The sequence below is a fragment of the Malania oleifera genome, chromosome 6, assembly GCF_029873635.1.
Source record: "Malania oleifera isolate guangnan ecotype guangnan chromosome 6, ASM2987363v1, whole genome shotgun sequence".
Taxonomy (NCBI): Eukaryota; Viridiplantae; Streptophyta; class Magnoliopsida; order Santalales; family Ximeniaceae; genus Malania; species Malania oleifera.
This window is the reverse complement of record NC_080422.1, coordinates 52,165,442-52,187,001: the sequence shown is the minus strand read 5'-3', so window position 1 is coordinate 52,187,001 and position 21,560 is coordinate 52,165,442. Positions and strand designations below refer to the sequence as shown.

Genomic DNA, 21,560 nt, shown 5'->3' with positions numbered 1-21,560 from the left:
TATAGCATCTTAAACCTTGAAAGTTGAGAATGTGAGGAACCATCAATTATAGCCTTATAATGTACTAGAAGACCTCCCAAATTGCTCATTTATTGTGGCAATGGCAAATAAGAACATAGGCTTTTGAATCAAGTCCTTTGCTTTTTCTTTTGTAAATTTGGTTGGTTGGCATGTCTGTCATCAATGCAGCAAAATGTTTTCATGCAAAACCTATTTCAAGCTTTCATGAAGTAATTATTTTTCTGATAAAATTTGGCTTACTGGAGAATCAGGAACCAAAATGACATTAATATTACCTGTAATTAGCGTACAAGCAACTGGGCTCAACATTCTTGAGAAAACATCAAATGTTTGAATTTGTTTCTCATCAAACCCTTTTCAAAAGCTTCGTTTTTTGGTTTCTAACCTGTTCAAATGTAAATGCTCTCCATGAAAGCCATATTCCAAACCCATGATTCTGATCACTGTTCTGGAAATAGATCTAATAAATGTTAAATGGTGAAAAGGAAGATAAAAATGCCAAACATGATTTTGTTAATTAGTATTTTGTTGAAGGCTTATAGAGTCTAATTTTTAAGGTTTTGTGAACAGAAAATTTAGAAAAAATGGAGGATTGTAAAGAAAAAATATGATGTGTAATGCTTGTAGCCTCATCACAATTTGTGCACTATTGAAGTGAAGAAGGCAATCTTCCATTAGAATCAAAATAAAACATGGTGGCATTACTTTTTGGGCACGCCACGCAGACAGCTTTATGATTGTGTTCTGGATTGATGAGTATTTCACATACATAGATGCAGTGCTTGGCTGTCATAAGGAATCTTGTTGCAGCAACATTTTGTGGTTGTTATAGCTTCAGAGTTATTGCTGGAGAAAATAGTATTATGGAGGCAAGAACAGAAGAAACTAGTTGTGTTTGGTTTTCCCATTAACCTTCTTGATTTGTTGTCTTTCCCGTTTAACATATATGTTGCCATGTGATTGATGAAGATTATAAGAAATGATACTTGAAACAGAAAATTAAATTATAAATGCACGTTGTTAAGTTATGATGGTGTGTTCATTTCAGGTATCGTTCTAATAGGAGAGATAGGTGGGACTGCAGAGGAGGATGCTGCTGCATTAATAAAGGTAATGAATGCTGATTTTAATGATCAACTTAGAAGGTAGACAGCTCATTTAAGACGATCCACGATGGTTAGTCAGTTTTACCTGCACATCGTTTGGATCTGCTATGTTATGATGTTATCTAAAAAGTTGTCTAGGCTGAAAATCACTCCGTTAACTGCTCTCATTGTCATGATACAAGTTATATTATTTAGCTTGCATGTACGCGCATATCTCTCAATCCTTATCTCTGATGTGTGTGTGTTTTTTATTTGATTTTTTCTTTCTTTTCCTGTATTTTTTTTGGGTGGGGGTGGTAGGAGAGACATTAAATATAAGGCTGTTGATTTTTTATGGTTTGTATCCATTCTTGGGAAGATGTTATTTTGCAGGGGCCACTCCGAAGCCTGTGTGCTTAAGAATCGAGATCCTTGGATTCCCTTTGCTTCTTTGGGTTGGTTACTTGGATGTTGCTGAGGATATGAAGGAAGGACTGAATTTGAGGTGGGTTTGGTAGTCCAAAGACTGGAGTAGGGATTCCAACAATGGTCAAAGTAAAGTAGGGGACTGAATGTTTGAAATACCAATTTGGGGGCTGTCCCAGCCCAATGTTATTGACATAAAAGGGAGGGATTCAGATGGGACAGAGACACAGCCAGGTGGGTTGAGACGAAGAAGGTGACTGCATGGCATGCCCAAGAAACACACGATAATGAGTGTTTTGGCAGGAAGCACAAGTGGCAGGATTAATGGTTCCAAGGAGTTCACAGGGGCTAGGCAGAATTTTAATTTTTAAATGGCTTCTCAAACTTCTAAATGGTAATGGGCCTTATGGCAGCCCAGGGATGGGCCCAATAGAAGGGCCTTAATAAGTGAAGCTGGGACAATGAAGAAGCTCGGGTGGTACAACGAAGAAGGTGACTGCATGGCATGCTCTAGGAGCATACGATAATGGGTAGTTGGCAGGCAGCACAAGTGGCAGAATTAATGGTGCCAGTAAGTGGTTCACATGGACTAGGCAGGATTTAAATTTTAAAATGGAGCTCAACCCTCAAAAGGGTAATGGGCCTTATGACAGTCCAGGGATGGGCACAGATAAAAGGGCTGTAATAAGTAAGGAGGACATGACACATGGTCCAGGCCCAGGCCCTGGCTAGAAAGAGCTGCGACAAGATAGTTGGAGGTGAAAGGACCTAGACCACGGCCTTTGATGAAACAACAGGGGGCAGAGATACCTGTAACCTCAACGTTGAAGGATGAAAGGGATAAAAGCATTCATACCAGAGATGGAGGAAGAAATGACCCCTGCAGGATGTGATCATTGGATGAGGGAATCAAGTGCAAGGGAGTTCTTTGTCTGGGGAACATGTTGGGAATATCAACGAGCAGGTCAGCTGAAGCATTGGGTTTTGGGATGACGGCAGAGAAGCGGGATGGGGGTTGGAGTGCAGCCAAGTGCTAAACCTTTAGCTGTAGTGAGATGGGGGAAGGCAGCGAAGATGTCTCCTTTAAATGGAGTGATGTTGTGGAGGAAGGTTCACTAACTCATTGGAAGGGTCCGTCAATGGCTTAATGCTTGTCACCTGCAGTCATCTGAACGTCACTAGCCATGATTTTACCTCAAGAGAAGGAGGTAATCAGTGCAGAAGGTGGCCTTGGCTATGGAGTGGAGATCCATTCTAGACTGCAGCTAAGTGGCTCAGTGCTCAAACCTTTTAGATGTAGTTAGATGGTGGGAGGCAGCGGACCTTTAAAAGGAGTGATGTTGTGAGGAAGGATCACTGACTCATTTGAAGGGTCTGTCAGTGGCTGAGAATTTGAGATGCTTGTCACCCCCAGTCGGCTGCACCCTACTGTCCATGATTTTGCTCCAAGAAGAGGTGTTGGTCAGTGCAGGAGGTAGTCTTGTCTGGGCTTAGATGGATTCGAGATCAAGTGTGATGTCAATTTTGGATTTTTTGCTTTGAACCTATGGAGGTTCTGGTCAGGCAGGAGGATCTGTTGTTCTGGCCAGTGGAGGGTGACAAGAAAGCTGAGATCCTGTTATTGGGGAAGGGGTTGTGTGTGTTCTCCCAGTTCTTGATTGAAAAGGGTTCAAGACAGGGTTATTAAAGTGGGATCCTGTGTAGGATTGCTTAGAGGATTAGTAGGATCAGATTGAAGATTGTAAGGTAATGCTAACCATATAAATAAATTTAAAATCACAATCATAAATTTTTTTAATGTATATTTCAATAATATAAACCTAAACAAATGACTAGTATGGGTTCAAGACTAGGAAATCACAAGTAGCCGTATGGTAGAGCCCTTGTATCAACAATGAAGTGTTCAAATTGTAGCATTCATACTGCAATCAAACCAGCTTATAATGGAAATGGAGTAAATATTTATGAAAAAATAAACACAATTTTAAACAGAGATTGGTCAGCAAACAGTTCTCAACATGAAAATTTTCAATAGAATAAATACATACATGCATACATACATACATACATATATATATATATATATATATATATATTAGCAAACAAAGACCAAACTAGCAAGCTAGTCCCATCATTAAATCATCATCACCCTGATCAATGTTATCATGAAATGCATCGGTGTATTAATGTATCATCATTTTCTTTTTGAGCATTAAAGTTTGAAATTTGTACCATTTAATAAACACCAACTAAAAATAAATTTTTGAATCCTTGTTTAATATAAATTTTTGTAATAAGATGACTAACTCTATCATAAAGATAGAAAAAGAGATTTTAGGTGAGTCTAAGGGAAGATACTTGAGTGGTAAAGAAAGTTGGTGGTGAGATCAAGAAGTCCAAAAAGTTGTAAATACAAAAAGAAATTGGTATAAAACATGGCAAAGTTGTAAAAATATAAAGAACCTTGAAAAGTATAAAGAGGCAAGAAAAAATGCAAAAAAAGACTACTAGTGAAGCTAAACATTGAGCGTATGATACTTTTTATAATAGATTAGATACAAAAGAAGGAAAAGGGAGATTTTATAACTTGCTAGAGCTAGAGAAAGAAAATGCAGAGATTTAGGTAATGTAATATGTATAAAGAAATGTCTTAACTAGAGAAGAAGACATAAAAGAAAGGTGGCAGAACTTTGATAATTTTTTTAATGAAAACCAAAATGAAAGATTGAACTTGGAAGTGATAAATGAGGAAAAGTATGAAAATAGGAGATTTATTCATAAAATTAGAGTCCTTGAAGTTAAGATGACTTTAAAAAAATGAAAAGTAGGAAAATTATTGGACTATATAACATACCAATTGAAGTTTGGACAAAAACAAAGCCGATATTCAAAGTTGTGATAACCATCATGGAATTAAGATTTTGAAACTTTGGGGAAGGATAATTGAACAAAGAATAAGACTAGAAATGAGTGTTTCAGATAATTAATTGGTTTTATGCCTAGGAGATTGAGAATAGAAGCTATTTATCTTTTAAGAAGAATAATGGAAAAGTTTTGGGAAAAGAAGTGGGACTAGCTCATGTTTTTTATTTACCTAGAGAAAGCATATGGTAGAGTATCTAGGGAAGTTTTTTGGTGGATCTTAGAAAAGAAGGTTATGCAGTAGATATACTAAGGTTATTAAGGATATGTATGATAGGTTAATGACTAGCATTAGGGCTATAGAAGGGGAATCTAGAGATTTTCTAATCACAATAGTGTACATCAAGGTTCCACTTTGAGTCTTTATCTTTTTAATTTAGTGATTGATCAACTCACTAGGAGTATTCAAAACAGGATCCCGTGGTATATGTTGTTTGCAGATGAGATTGTCTTGATTGATGAAAGTAGGAGTGGAGTAAAGGAGAACTGCTTTAAGTGTGTAAAGGTTTTAGGATACGTAGGAATAAGACAAAATATATGAAATGTAATCTCAGTAACGTAAAGGAGTAGTGAAGATTAAACTTGATAATCAAGGAATTAACAGCACTAGTAGATTTCAATATCTTGGATCTATTATGCTTGCGGAAGGGGAGATTGAAGAGGATGTAATACATAAAATTAAAGCAGGTTGGGTAAAATGGAGGAGTGCATCAAGTGTGTTGTGTGATCGTAGAATACCCTTAAATTAAATGGAAAGTTGTATAAGATGACTATAAGGCCAGCTATGCTTCATGGTTTAGAATGTTGGGCAACTAAGAAACAACATGCGCAAAGAGAAAAAGTTGATGAAATGTGAATATGAAGATGGATGAGTGGTATAACACTAAAAAATAAATTAAGAAATAAACATATATGCAATAATATAGGTATAGCACTGGTCAAAGACAAGATAAGGGAGGGCAACTCAGATGGTCTGAGCATTTGAAACGCAGGCATAGTAGTGTACTTTTGAAGAGGAGTGAGTTAATTATTGTTTCTAACATGAAAAGGGATAGGGGTACGCCTAAAACAACTTGGAATGAGGTAGTGAGGAAGGATTAAATAGCTCTTAATCTAATAGAGGAAAATACTCTTGATTGGGTGAATTGGCAGAAAAGGATTCATGTAGCTGACCCCACCTTGTGGGACTTAAGGCTTATTTATTGTTGTTATTAAGTTATTTAATATAAAGGAAATCAATTTGCTTTCTAAGTTGTCCATTTCTTGTACAAGGTATATAGGACAACCCCAAACTAATGCAAGTAATTTAGTAAAAATTTTAAAAAATATGGACATCGTGTAGGATCTTATGATCCTACCGCCAATCCTACTATGATCCTATTGTGATCCCATCAATTTGCAATTCAACATGGGACCTTGAACAGTTTTTAGTATAGTAGAATCATATGCTGCAATGACCTAGATTGCAATTTTAACAACCATGTTTCAAAGTGAGGGCTCTTTGATGTTTGTGTGGCTATCAAATGAAGTTGGCAAACCACAGCTATTTAATCAAAGCTGTAGGAATAATTTCTTATTGTGCAGTGAGACAGGGAGCTTAGGAGGATGAGACCTTTTATGAATATGATTTATGAAAGGGGAAAATGAGAAGGATGGGTAGCAGAAGGGAAGGAAAGGGGCACAAGCAATCATGAAGGTCTTGTGGCTTTTATTTTTTATTTTTGTTGTTGAAATGTGAGGGGTTTCAACAGCTCAAACGAGAGGAAGATGGTGAAAGGAATGGGGAGGAGACAGAGGTTGAGCTAAGTTTGACTACTGGAAGCCAAGATGGACAATGCTCCTGGTGAAGTCGCCAGAATTGTTTGGGGTGGCAGATTGATTAAGCATATGGGATAATAGGGTGTTCAACAGTCTGGACTTCGCAGCGGATATTTTTTTTTTTTTGGTGTTGTGCACTCATGTTATATTTGGTTTGCAGAATGGAATGGAATGAAATGAAATTTTGAATGGAGACCATGAAGAAATCAAGTGATAAAATTGATTATATTCAGCTCGTTTCCATTCCATTCATATGTATCTAGTAAGAGTTGTTAAGGATAATTTTTAATGGAATGGACTGAAGGAAGTGAGAGGCAGATGGGGGTTCAATGGTGATTTTTTTGGTTGCTAGGAGTGGGGCCATGGGGAAAAAGGGGATGCATGAGGACTGCCCAGGCAATGTTGGAGTTCTTGGACATTATTGATGACCTTGAGCTGCTGGATTTATACATGGAAGGATGCTTCTTTACATTGTCTAATAACTGGGAGGACCCTTTCTGGCCAGGCTGGATATGTCTTTAGTCTCGGCAGATTGGGAGGAGAAATTTCTGGATGTTGTACAGAGATGTCTGCCTGACCAGTTTTTAAGATCACACACCAATTTTCCTTGATTATGATGGGGGATGAAAAGGGGCAAAAGTTGGTTCAGAGTTTAGAATACGTAGCTGAATGTCACGAGCTAAGCTTGTTCAAGGCATTATGCTTGCCTGTGACCGCTTATCTCGTGTGTTTGGGATGGGTTTCCATCATGTAAATACTAGTGTAGGGTTATTTTCCAGTATTTATTTCATTGTAAGCCAAATAAGGCAGTATGACTCCTCGGTCACTTTGATGTTTCCTAGTGCCAGAGTGAGAATGGCCCAGAAAGCTCTTTAGGGGAGGGTGAGTGTTCATCAATCATTGTAAAACTCACTAGCAATTGTCAACGTGCTTAGCCTACTTGCCTCCCTTGCTAAGTACAACATGTCAACGGAGGATTTGTTAATGAATTACGTTTGCTTCAATATTTACTGCTTGGTTGCCATGGCTTTCATGAATTGATTATTATTTCCGCTGCTATCTGATTGAATGTTAATGAAAGTGCTTCGTGGATGAATGTTGGTAAACAAAAGGTTGGCTAGTTAAGCAAGAGTGCTTTAGCTAGCACCGCACGGCCCTTCACAACGGTGTGAAAAAGGCGGACCGTGACATTTGGTATCAGAGCCAAGGCTCAGTTACTACGAGAATTCAGTTACCTTCGTTGTGGGATTTTGGAAGCTTTGGTAATTGACCATGGCACCAAACACTGCTGAGAGACTTGGTGCACTGGAAGCACAGGTTGAAGAGACAACCAACAATATGGCCAACGAGATGGCCCAACTGAGGGGACTTGTTGATGAGGTGATGGGATCACAGCAACATCAAGCAAGTTTGACAAGTGAAATGTCCGAGGACTTTCACCACACTGTGGAAACTTTGCAGGCCCGGATGGCTGATCTGGATGCAAAGGTGAATGTGATGGTTCTTGCTATGGGGAACTCCAACACTCCGGGAGTCAGCAAGACCAAGGTGCCAGAACCCAGGACGTATGGGGGTGCCCGTGATGCTAAGGAGTTAGAGAACTTCTTGTTTGATATGGAACAGTATTTTCGCGCTGTGAGGATGCCCTCGGAACAAGTGAAAGTGGATACTGCAACCATGTACTTGGTGGGTGACGCCAAACTGTGGTGGCGTGCTAAGTACTATGACATTGAGAATGGAAACTGTGTAATCGATAGTTGGGCAGACTTGAAGAGAGAGCTCAAGGCCCAATTTTTTCCTGAAAATGTTGAGTATAATGCAAGGAGAAAACTGAGAGATCTCAAGCACACAGGGTCGATCAGCGAATATGTGAAACAATTCTCTGCTTTAATGTTGGATATTCGGGATATGTCGGAGAAGGACAAGTTGTTCTATTTTCTTGAGGGGATGAAACTGTGGGCAAGGACTGAACTTCATAGACAAAGAGTTCAAGACTTGCCTACCGCACAAGCTGCTGCAGAACGCTTGACTGACTAAGCTGGGGAGAAAACCACTTCGTCCAAAGGATCTGGCGGAGAGGGAAACAATGGAAAGTCTTTCAAGAAAGGCAAACCCAAGAATGGGGGAGCCAACTATAAAGCATCAAACTCAAAGGAAGCTTCGTCGTCTCGAGGGTTCAACACACCCAAGGGAAAGGGTAAACTTGAGTGTTTCTTGTGTCGAGGTCCTCATAGAGTCTTTGAGTGCCCTCACAAGGCATCACTTAATGCTTTACGGGCTTCCATTTCCGAACAGGCAGGGGAAGATGATGGGGAAGAAGATGAGACCCCGAGGATGGGTGCAATGCGGCAGGTGAGCGTATTGGAAAAGCAGGCGAAAGTACCAAAGGTTACACGAGTCAGAGGGCTAATGTTTGTGGACTTGAGAATCAATGGGAAGAGCACCCGCGCTTTGGTGGATACCGGGGCTACCCATAACTTTGTTTCGCAACCAGAAGCTTGGAGACTCAACTTGTCCTTAGAGAAGGATACAGGACGCATGAAAGCAGTTAATTCTGTAGCCCAGTCTACTCTGGGAGTAGCCAAGCAAGTTACTGTGAAGCTTGGGCAGTGGGAAGGTCATGTGAATTTTACAGCAGTGCCATTGGATGACTTTCCAGTCATTCTGGGAATGGAGTTCCTAAGGGGAACGAAGGCAGTGATGATGCCTTCGGCTGGTTCCCTATGCCTGATGGGAGATCACCCGTGCATGGTGCAAGCTATTGCAACGAAAGGAGACGATGGGAAGTTCCTTTCAGCCATGCAACTCAAGAAAGGTCTGAGGAAAGGAGAGCAGACATATCTAGCCACGATGGTGGTAGATAAAGAAGTAGGCAAAGAGTTGGTGCCTACAACTATCCAAGCGGTGTTGGATGAGTACAAGGAGGTGATGCCAGATAAGTTACCTCACGAACTACCTCCACTACGGGGTGTGGAGCATGAGATCGAGTTGTTTCCAGGGGTGAAACCACCTGCAAAAGGGCCATATCGGATGGCGCCTCCAGAGTTGGCAGAATTGAGGAAGCAACTTGATGAATTATTGGAAGCGGGATATGTTCGCCCTTCCAAAGCACCTTTTGGAGCACCGGTGCTATTTCAGAAGAAACACGATGGGAGCCTGCGGATGTGTGTAGGCTACCGCGCGCTCAACAAGGTGACAGTGCGCAACAAGTATCCTATTCCGTTGATTGCTGATTTATTGGATCAGTTGAGTCATGCCAAGTACTTCACTAAACTTGACTTGAGGTCAGGTTACTATCAGGTGAGAATTTCTAATGGGGATGAGCCGAAGACTACTTGTGTGACACGGTATGGGGCATATGAATTCTTGGTGATGCCGTTCGGGTTAACGAATGCACCTGCAACATTCTGCACCTTGATGAACCAGGTTTTCCGTGAATACCTTGACAAGTTTGTCGTGGTGTACCTGGATGATATCGTTGTCTATAGTTCCACTCTGGAGGAACATATAGAGCATCTGCGAAAGGTGTTCGATAGGCTGAAGGGAAACAGTCTATATGTGAAGAAGGAGAAGTGCTCTTTCGCTCAGAAAAGCATAAAATTCCTTGGTTATGTGATTGACCAAGGTCATATTAGAATGGATATGGAGAAGGTAAGGGCAATTCAAGAATGGAAGATCCCAACAACAGTGAAAGAGTTGCGTTCCTTTCTTGGCCTTGCCAACTACTACAGGAAGTTCGTTGAGGGGTATTCACGGAGAACGGCCCCTATGACAGAACTACTAAAGAAGGGTCATGGGGGGAACTGGACAGAGGAGTGCCAGGGAGCCTTTGATGACTTGAAGGATGCCATGATGAGAGATCCGGTTCTGGCTCTTCCGGATGTCATGAAACCCTTCGAGGTACAGACAGATGCATCAGACTTCGCCCTTGGAGGAGTTTTGGTACAGGAGGGACACCTTGTTGCGTACGAAAGCCGTAAGCTTAGTGAAGCGGAGCGGAAGTACACAGCTCAAGAGAAGGAGATGTTAGCAGTGATACATTGTCTCCGTGTGTGGAGGCATTACTTACTTGGGGCAAGGTTTGTGGTGAAAACAGATAATTCAGGTGTTAGCCATTTCTTCACACAGCCAAAGTTGACACCCAAGCAAGGCCGATGGCAAGAATTCTTGGCAGAATTTGATTTCTCATTTGAGCACAAGGTGGGGCGATTGAACCAAGTCGCGGATGCACTAAGTAGAAAGGCTGAACTGGCGGCCTTACAAATGGTAACACATCTGACTTCAAGTACTGTTACCACAACGATGCGGGAGCGCATCAAAGAGAACTTAGCCAAAGATCCAGTTGCGCAGAACTTAATGAAACTTACCGAAGAAGGGAAGGCACGACAGTTTTGGATGGAAGATGGATTGCTGATAACCCATGGTAACCGGCTCTTTGTGCCACGAGCAGGTGATCTGAGAAAGACATTGCTGAAGGAATGTCATGATACCATGTGGGCCGGACATCCAGGATGGCAGCGCACTTTGGCCTTACTAAAGCGGGGGTACTATTGGCCGCACATGCTTGATGATGTGGTTGATTATACCCGAACTTGTCTCACTTGCCAACAAGACAAGGTTGAGCGGAGTAAAACGGCTGGGCTGTTGGAGCCCTTACCAGTACCGTCCAAACCGTGGGAAAGTGTCTCATTGGACTTCATCACCAACCTGCCCAGAGTGGGAGACGCAGGGTCTATACTTGTTATTATAGACAGGTTTTCGAAGTATGGTACATTCATAGCCGCACCGAAGTACTGTTCGGCAGAGGAGACAGCACAGTTATTTTTTAAGAACATTGTGAAATATTGGGGTGTTCCCCACGACATTGTTAGTGACCGAGACTCAAGATTCACTGGCAACTTCTGGACAGAACTTTTCAGAATCCTCGGTTCACAACTAGAAATCTCTTCGAGTTATCACCCACAGACAGATGGACAGACGGAGAGATTCAATGGGCTACTTGAAGAGTATCTGCGCCACTTTGTCAACGCCAACCAGAAGAATTGGGTGCAGCTACTCGATGTGGCTCAGTTCTGTTTCAATGCCCAAAAGTGCTCCACAACCAACAAGAGTCCTTTTGAGCTTGTTACAGGCCAACAGCCGCTGTTACCTCACACAGTGGATGAGCCGTACAGAGGAAAGAGTCCCAGGGCGTACGTCTTTACCAAAGAATGGAAACGAAATGCTGAGATTGCCCGTGCCTACCTCGAGAAAGCTACCAAGCGAATGAAGAAGTGGGCAGATCAGGGGAGAAGACCGCAGCACTTCAACGTAGGTGACTTGGTGCTTGTTAAGCTCAATCCTGAACAAGTCAGGTCACTACGAGGACGAGATAGGAGACTACTTCGCAAATATGAAGGACCAGTCCCCATCTTGGCCAAAGTCGGGAAGGTCTCCTACAAAATCGACCCTCCGACTTGGATGAAAGTGCATCCTGTGTTTCACGTCAGCTGCCTCAAGCCGTACAACGCCGACACAGACGATATAAGCAGAAATCAGTCAGAAGTGAGTACAGGGCAACCTGACAGACGTGAAGTTGAAGAAATCCTTGCAGACAGAGAGTTCAAATCCTCAAGGAAGAAGCGGCAGGAATTCTTAGTAAAGTGGAAAGGCCTTGGTGACGAAGAAATTAGCTGGGTTTCGGCGGAAGACATGCAACCGTTCGTAGACGAAGTTGAAGTGTACCTAGCGTCAAAGTCTACGGGGACGTCGACCGCATAAGTGGGGGAGAATGTCACGAGCTAAGCTTGTTCAAGGCATTATGCTTGCCTGTGACCGCTTATCTCGTGTGTTTGGGATGGGTTTCCATCATGTAAATACTAGTGTAGGGTTATTTTCCAGTATTTATTTCATTGTAAGCCAAATAAGGCAGTATGACTCCTCGGTCACTTTGATGTTTCCTAGTGCCAGAGTGAGAATGGCCCAGAAAGCTCTTTAGGGGAGGGTGAGTGTTCATCAATCATTGTAAAACTCACTAGCAATTGTCAACGTGCTTAGCCTACTTGCCTCCCTTGCTAAGTACAACATGTCAACGGAGGATTTGTTAATGAATTACGTTTGCTTCAATATTTACTGTTTGGTTGCCACGACTTTCATGAATTGATTATTATTTCCGCTGCTATCTGATTGAATGTTAATGAAAGTGCTTCGTGGATGAATGTTGGTAAACAAAAGGCTGGCTAGTTAAGCAAGAGTGCTTTAGCTAGCGCCACACGGCCCTTCACAACGGTGTAAAAAAGGCGGACCGTGACACTGAACGATGGCGGCTTTATTTTGAGGCTACAGGATTGAAGGGAAGAAGCTTCAAGTTGAAGAGGAAGTGTCAATTTTCAGAGATAAAACTTAAAAGTGCTAGAATAAGGAGGTTTTGGAAGAGTTGAGAATAAGAAGGCACAAACGTTGGAGAAGATTGGAAAGCCAGATGAGCAGGAGGGGAATAGTCCACACCTCCAGTTATTGCACACAATCTCTACTTCCTTCTCAACACCAACAGACAATTTGTATTGATCTGTTGGTTTTGGGAATTGAATTTTTGACCTTGGCTCTAATCACCTGTGGTACAAAGTTCTTGTCCCTGCACTAAGAACTATATCTGAGTGAGAATGTTACCCAATCCTTTATATTATAGCAGCCCAAGTGGCATGGTTTGGTTGAGAGGTGACCCATACTCCGGATCTCTATCATGTGGACCGATTCTCGTTGCACCCTGGTCAATAGATTTAAGTGACATCCAATTGTACCATGAACTGCTGTATATTCTATTGGACAATTTTATGTCATGTGTTAATATAAATTTTATCCATTAATATTTGATAAATTGCAGGTTACCTTTAGGTGAAATATATGATATATATTTTTTAATAAATTTATTGAAGAGAAGAGAGGGATATAAATGTCATGCAATCTTGTTTGTAGCTGATTCCCTATGCGTTCTCTTGGATTTTTTTTCTTTGCCTTGAAGCATGTCTGTTAACTGTTTGCACAGACTCAACTTGATTTTTACTAATCAAACAGGAAAGCAAGACTGAGAAGCCCATTGTTGCATTTATTGCTGGACTAACTGCTCCCCCTGGGCGTCGTATGGGTCATGCTGGAGGTAAAATATGTGGATTAAGCTTTAGATATTGTTTTTTTCCCCCATAAATTTTCTGCTGAGATCAAATGATATGTCTGAGTTTTGAAAAATTTTGTCTTTCCCCAATATACTTACTTTGCTGTGAGATCTTTGCTAATTTGTGCGTTTAATTATGTTGACAATTTAATTAAGCCTCCACATTGTCTGGTCTATGAATCTATGAGAAATTAGTGGCCACCACTGTTAACGTACAACTTCATTGTAAATTTTTAAGCTCAATACCTTTCTAAAGACACTATGAGAATATCACTTGATTTATTCGCATTGGTCTGCTTCACTTTTTAGAAATATTATATTAAGGACTGTCATGAGTACAACAAAAAGAATAAAGTGGATCCCATTGTCTGCAACCTCTTGAAATGTTGAGCAATTCCTTCCCTCTTATTGTAAAGGCAAGCTAACTGGACAAGATCAATCTGGTGGCCGAAGTCTAGAGTCATGTGGGCAAAATTGGATGTAAGTGCTGTGCTTTCTGGAGATTGCATAGATGCCCAACGTTTAGGATATTAGCTAGTGTCATATTGAAAGAATTGTCGAGGAATTTATATACGAGGAATAAAACAATCCTGAGGCACTCGTCGCTAACTTTGAGTAGAGTTTGGAGCAATGCATATAAATAATGTGCCCGTCAGTTATCAAAGGCTTATTCAGCTGTATATCACAATTCATTCATGCTCAAGCATAGCTGTTCACAAAATGTGGCATGGGGCATTACATCCAAGTGGGATGTCAGTCCAATCCCATTTTGATCAACATTTTTTAGGTATATTTTTAATTATGATTTTAACTGTAAGCACTGAACATTTTTGGCTTTGTCCCTTCTGTTTTAACGAACTAATGAAAAACTATAATTGTGAAGAGAAAGTGCATCAAGGTGATTTGTGTAATAATTGTAGAGAACTTAGTCATTTTTACAATAGAAGAAGTCATATATGGAGAAATTGAATTGCAGAAAAAGGAAAAGTAAGATGTGAGTGCATGGATGCACCTACATGCACACACCATATACTTATGTCTATATATGTATATATGGTTAAGCTTTTGATATATAATTGTGTATAAATAAATAAAATATAATGTCTATCATGTGCAAAATATTTATTATTTATTAAGTATTTATTGTTGTGTCTCCTCTTTTTTAGTGCACAACATGAAGGGATAGGCTAATTAATAATTTTATATTATTATACTTAAATATATTATGCATTGCAATTATTAAATTCTTGTTTTCATGTAAAATTTTTCATTTAGAAAGCTTTTAGAACCGATGCAGCTATTTTATTTTATAAAAATTCACAATATATCATTTTTTTTATTTATAAATGTTAACAGTTTTATTAAAAATTTTTTTCAAAGGACTTACACTTTAGCTGTTTGTTTTTTATGACTATTATGTTTTAATAAAATAAAATAAATCATATTACAATGTTTCATTATATATCTAAGCACATTAAATAAGTTTGAGAGAAGTGTCCAAGAAGTGCCTCGGAAGGGTCAAAAAAGTGTGTGGGAAGTGGCAAGAATGTGTCTGACATTGACATTAAAATTTTAGACACAAAATTGACACGTGTCAAATAGCATCTGAGTGTTGGTGTTTGTCACAGACACTGTACAGATATGGCACCCTTATTGAATTATCGGTTCTGCATCATGTCTAAATTGAATCTTTTAGAGCAGTTCTATGAAAAGGCACTGTTGTGAGATCTTTTCATTTAGATGGGGAACAAGGTGCTTGTGCAGAACAGAATTTTATTGAATTTTTAATAAAGTTTTGGATCTTGTTGGGCTATTTGGCAGTGAAACAGGAAGTTTAAATGGATGTGCAAACATGGGCACATTAGAAGTGGAAACATGTTGAGTTTGCTAAACCAAGGTACTATACTCCTCCATGTAATTGTAACAGAATCACTGGAGGACCCACTAGGTAAAACAATTAGGGATTGTGCACCGGGTGCATTTGGATTTGGGGAAGTCTCACAAGATTTCTGTTCCACCTAGGTGTTTTATGTTGAGTCTTAACAAGTATTGACAGTATGACTTTGGCTTCAGACACCCTTAAACACAACATTGTTTTTGCCTGAACCCAATCCCAACCATCTCAACCTCTTCCCACTGTTATTTCACCTGCCAATACAGTTTCCTCTAAACTGCCTCTTTTAGCAGAACTGATGCCACTAGCACCGCTATACTCACTATACTTAGTGGAACTAACCAAAGCTGAACAATCTCCACCTGGCTGATGCAGTAGAGTTATTCAATCCATGAAGTACTCTTGCATATGCGTTACTCAAGTATGGAAGACCCATCCCTGGCTATGATCGACTTCAGGTAGATTCAAGGCCACTATTCAGGCTGTTAAGAAACTTTGAGACAGAACTTTTTTGCATTAGTTCTTCATTGTATTGGAGTAACTGCTAAGTGGATGGTACTGATTCAATTCATCAAGCCTTTTGAAAGTTTCATAATATTTTCTTCTTGCAACTCAAGTATTTTCTTTTATAGATTATAAACCGGAGACATGTCTTTATCCATAAATTAAATCTTGGCAATAGTATCCCAGATCTTCTTCAAGTTTAAAAACATCATGTTGGAACTTACAGATGGTACCATACTATTGCATGACCATGATGTGACAATTTTGGGGCTGCCTACATGGTTTCCAAAATCACCTATTTTAACATCCTGCTATGAACACCATTGCACTTGTTTGCCCACAGTAGTTAGTGGGACTAACGAAGGCAGATCTATCTCCACTTGTCCCAGAAATTGACAACATAGAATTATTCAGGCCATGGGCTGCTCTCCCATACACATTACTCAAGGATGGAAGACCCGTCTCCAACTAAGATTTGACTTTAGATAGGTTTGAGGACTACCATTCATGCCAAACTGAAACTTTAAGAAATAGAACTCTTCATGTTATTTCTTTATTCTATCCAAGTTATGGGTGAGAGAGTGGTGCTGATTCAATTCATCAAGCGTCTGTTATGGGAGCTTCATAATTCTCAGCAATGCCTTTATCTTCTTGTTGCAACTTAAATATGTTTTCATGTAGATTATAAACCTGAGACACATTTTTATGCATAGAATACATCTCAGCAATGGCATCCCAGATCTCTGCAATCTTTAAAACCATCATGTTGGAACTTACATATGGCTCCATACTATTGCTTGACCATGAAATAAGAACACAATTTTTGGGCTGCCACTTACCGTAATCGTATTACTAGCAGGAGGATCTAATGGAATGAACCGTCTTCCTAGCTCAAAGACTGACCTTCATGGCTTTTCTGCAAATAAAATAGTTATGGCCATTCAATAGCACTAACTTGATAAGATATTGGGGGAGAGGTAGAAGCTTGTTTGAGAATCAGATCCTTCATGCTGAATGCTCATAACACTCCTAAATAAAAACACTAGGCTTGCAAATTATCACCAGGATACATCTTTAGCCATTGTAAACAATCAAAAGTCCAATCTGAATAAGTCTGGAACACATCATGGCAAGCAGCAAAAACTGAAAACTTCAAAAAGCCACCAAAAACACAAGCACAGTTTAGGAGCATCTAAAAAATCCCTTTAGATCGCTGAACTAAATCATGGGTGGACTGAACATGGTCTTGAAACCCAGAATGGATCAGCCAGGGCAACTGGACCCAGTCACCAGTTCAGTCCAGTCGAGGTGAGGCTTGAAACCTGGAACAATGAGAACTGGTGCAAACTTGCCCTACTCCGGTTGGAGTCTAAAGTGAACTGACCCGGTCTGGGTTTGAAGCTGGGTCATTTCCCCCGCGCCACCCCACCCCCTTCTGCGGGCGCCCCCCGTCACACACACACACACACACACACAACACATGCAAAAAACTACAAAGTGGACAATCTACTACTGGCAGGAATTGTTACCCTGGACCTTGAGGAAGATAAATTGGACACCGATCAATAGGTCAACTATTGTTCTTTGCATTAGTTGCAGACGAAAGATATGTAATACATATACACACACATCTATGTAGAATTTAAATAATTTTTTTCTTGAACCAAACACCACTCGTCTTTCATAATAATAATAATAATAATAATAATATTGTTATTATTATTATTATTATTATTATTATGTTTGAAGAATATTTTGGAAAAATAAAAAAATTAATACAAATTTCATCTTGGTTAATAATAATAATAATAGTGATGATTTTTGTTTTTTTTGAACTCTTGGGATTGTGTGGAATCACTTATAGAAAAGTACTTATCTAAAAAGTACTTATCTAAAAATAGTTTGGAATTACTTATTATAAGTACCTTTTTCAGATAAATGCTTTTTTCAGGAAAATATTTTTTAGAAAATACTTATTTTCTTAAAAAAAAAATCTTGGAAAAGTACTTTTTGAAAATAAGTGCTTATTTAAGTGTAAACCAAACACTACTTATTGATGCAAGTACTTTTGAAAAAGTACTTTTGAAAAAGTACTTTTTTTTTAAGATGTTCCAAACAGTGGCTAATTAATTAGGTGACTAGTAACTTTTTTTCATTGGTCATCTTCAGGTTTTAAAACCATTGACTGTAGGACCCAAAGTAAGTCATCAAACTTTTCTGAGACTGTACTGTACTGGATTGTATATGGAAAAGGGCTGTCTGTACAGTACAGGCAGCGTACACATACTGTGCTCCTATTCCTCCTCTGATATTTCCCTTTTCCTTCTCTGAGCTTTTTTCATTGCATAAAAAGAGGGAATGAAAGAAGGAGAACAGAGGAAATAAATGTCTCAAGTGATTTCCATCCCCCCTTATCTGTCAGTTTCTGAGCCTCTTCTTATCCTGCCAACTTCCGTCAAAGATCATTGCCGGCAGTCCTTCACGAGAGTGCAGGTTATCACTTGTTCTTGCTGTCACTAGGATGCCTACGGCCATATGTAATTGCCAAAACTCTTGTCTCTGTTATCACTTCTGTTGCAAGTTACTGACGTTGCTGCTTCCTGCTGATCAAGTGGCATAGCTGCCATAAGGGTTCAAGCCTACTGGCTGGAGAAGAAGATAGAAGTGAATCAAATCATTATCTGATTGTTCCTGTCAATGATACTATGGTTGTTGGAATCTGAAGTTATTGAGATTAATAATTTCTTTAATTTAAATAACAATTGGGTAATTTCATTCCTGGCCATGCTGCCTGTCAACTGCTGCATGGGGCCAGGGGAGAGGGGGGGACAGCAACAAAAAACCAAGCCTTAAGTTCCACTAGGTGGGATCAGTTATATGAATTTTTTTTTTTTGCCAATTTACCTGATCGTGGGAAATATTGTTCGACAATTTGCAGGGTTATTAAATCCTTTCTATCCTCCCTCTCATTTTTAGTAGCCAAACACTGACTTTACATCTTCGCGCATCTTTTAATCTGGCCAGGAGCCCAAGTACTAACTGAACCACATTCAACCACTATTTTAGAATGCTGACCAAACTAGACCCAGTTTGGTTCACACTCATTTAAACCAGATTCTTTTGATTCAAATAAGCTTAATGCGATAAAAACAAAACTTGGAAAAGGTGCATTCTCCTTAATTGGTCAAAGATATTATTAAGTTGATTCCTTTCTAAAGGCCAGTTGTGTCAACATCATGCACTGTAGAGGCCCTAACATAGGAACACCACATAAAATAAAATAAAGAAAAAATGAAAATAAAAAAGTTGACATCTGTAATTGTGACTCTAGGCTTGGTAGGGTATAGATTCATCTTCAACTTATTGTACAATGGTTTTGTGTTGCCCAGTCCCCATGTCAGTTGCTCAAACACAAAGCAGCCCTAAACTTCCTTATCCTTGTTTGGCATTGTAAGTTTGATGGAATACATAATCTTACTGTTAAATTCTTCATCAGAATTTGTTGCCATTTTTTAGTTATCCATTATAATTGCTCAACACTCCATTTAAAGTTGTCGCATGTACTATCCGCTTTAGATGGAAAACACCCACTGATGAATGAAATAGAAGTCCACTGACCACCGAGCATTCATTGGGGAATATATGGTTTGCAGCTCGGTTGATTCCCCAGTAAAGATATTTGAGGATTACTTGTCAACAACCAACTTTCCCAAATACCCTCTGTAAATAGCCATTACAGTTGCCTTCTACAGTTTGAAAGTTTCTGCTGATTGACAAGTGAAACGGAAATATGCTGACTAGTAAAAGCTTAGGGAAGGGATTGATGGCACCCTTAGCCTTTGGCTACTGTACTCCAGGGTACTTTAGTCTCCATACTGCAAGGCAGCGGTCCGCTCAAAGCCCCAGTTCATGGTCTACTCGTTTTTGGATGTTGCAGCTTTGGTTTATGCTTAAACCAAGCAGGAGGGCAGGAACTTTGCCCCAACATTGGAACTGAAAACCTTTTGAGGTATAATAAGCTTTAACTAGATCACTTTGGGTAACTGCATCTTGAACGTGTTCTGCATTGATGTGCTTAAATTTGGTGGATAGCCCCACACGACAGAGTATCATCTATAGAAGATAATACAAAAGGGTCACAAGAGATCCCTGTATATGCCCCATCCCAACAATGTTTGTGTGAGGGTTAGGAGTGGCATGTCATGTGTAACGATCTTGGGCCCAAGACTGTTACATCAGATATGCACTAAGGGGATCTTGAGCTTATGAGGATGGTTTGGGCTCTAACTATGTCTATAGGACAAACCTGTGAGGCCAGTGGGTCAAAGCGGACAATATCTCACCGGAGTTGGGCTCAAGACTGTTACATCATGCGAAGGCCAAGCTGATGTGGCTTTGGCCTAGTGGCTTTAGGTGCAACTTGCAAGAACTGAGAGCTCAATGCTGTAGTGTGTAGTGCCAACAATGAATCATTTCCAAAGCTTGGTCAGTTCGATCTTAGCAAAGATTAACATGAAGACTTCTGTAATCTTAGGGACCCTGAAGAAAATTTATATAATATTTCAAAATAACATGAATTATTTTTTTCAGAAATTAATACTCCATCGTTTGGACTATCATTTTCTGCTCTTGTTAATCAATGACTACATGATCTTTATAGTGCAAAGAGGAAATGAACAAAGCCTCTTACAATGATCATATCTGGTTCAACAAATGTAATGCATGTTGACATCTTTTGCCTGCAATTGCATATGCAGCTATTGTGTCGGGTGGTAAGGGCACGGCCCAAGACAAAATCAAGACCCTCAGAGCAGCTGGGGTTACAGTTGTAGAGTCTCCTGCAAAAATTGGCGCTGCCATGTATGATGTCTTCAAGCAAAGGGGCCTCGTGGACTAGTTTTGGACTCTTTTCTTTTTTCACTGCCTTCTATTGTTCATTCCTGAAACTTTGGAATGTCCATCTCCATTTTTTTCCCTATATTTTTTTTTATGTAATTTCCGTACCCTCTCTCAAGAGTTCATAGGTTTTCCATCCTTTTTTGCCATCTAAAATGCATGCCATTGGAGATTAAGGTGAGGTGGTTAGTTTAATTTAACGCTGTTGAGGTGGATGGATGGTAAACGCTGAGGGGTTTATTATAAATGCACCGTGTTTTTGGTGTTTGACATCCCTCCTTATGCGTCTCTTTGCGCCTTTCAATAAATTAGAGAGTATTATTATGTATCTTCTATGCCCATTGTTCCTATTTCTGTCATAGATAAAGGAAGCTGACCCCAAAGCAGAGCATGTCTCTCTCTCTCTCTCTCTGTACGCTGGAAAGCTTGAAAACCATGTCAATTCATTTTTAACAAAGTTTTCATTTGCTTTTAAAAATTATCAAGCAATACCATACCTCGGATCGGTGACTGAAAAAAGAAAAAAAAAACGAATAGAAAATATATATAACGGTGCACTATTATTTAAACATTTATTTCCTAGCTTTCAATAGAGAATATAATTTGAATTCCTTGACCAAAAGAATAATAATAATAATAATAATAATAATAATAAAACAATCATCTTACCTTAGGTTTTAAAAATGTCAGATTTTTCTTGGGATTTGCTAAAAAGATATAGATTTTTTTTAAAAAAATTGTTTGCTTTTTTGGCAAAATACGAGGAGGGGAGGGGGGGGGGGTGGGTGTTATTTTTTTTCATATTTTAAGGTAAGTTTTTGAAAATTTTGAAATCTTTGTTGTC

General features: G+C 39.6%; 1 protein-coding gene across 1 annotated transcript in view; it reads left to right on the top strand.

Moving 5' to 3' along the window:
• The window catches only part of LOC131158240 (succinate--CoA ligase [ADP-forming] subunit alpha, mitochondrial), a 54,734-nt gene extending 33,690 nt beyond the window's left edge, over positions 1 to 21,044 (top strand). The window contains exons 5-7 of the mRNA XM_058112968.1: positions 1,070 to 1,131; positions 13,326 to 13,407; positions 20,578 to 21,044. Of these exons, the coding sequence (XP_057968951.1) occupies positions 1,070 to 1,131; positions 13,326 to 13,407; positions 20,578 to 20,717 (284 nt within the window). The 3' untranslated portion in view covers positions 20,718 to 21,044. The remainder of the gene's footprint in view (positions 1 to 1,069; positions 1,132 to 13,325; positions 13,408 to 20,577) is intronic.
• The last annotated feature ends 516 nt before the right edge of the window (positions 21,045 to 21,560 follow it).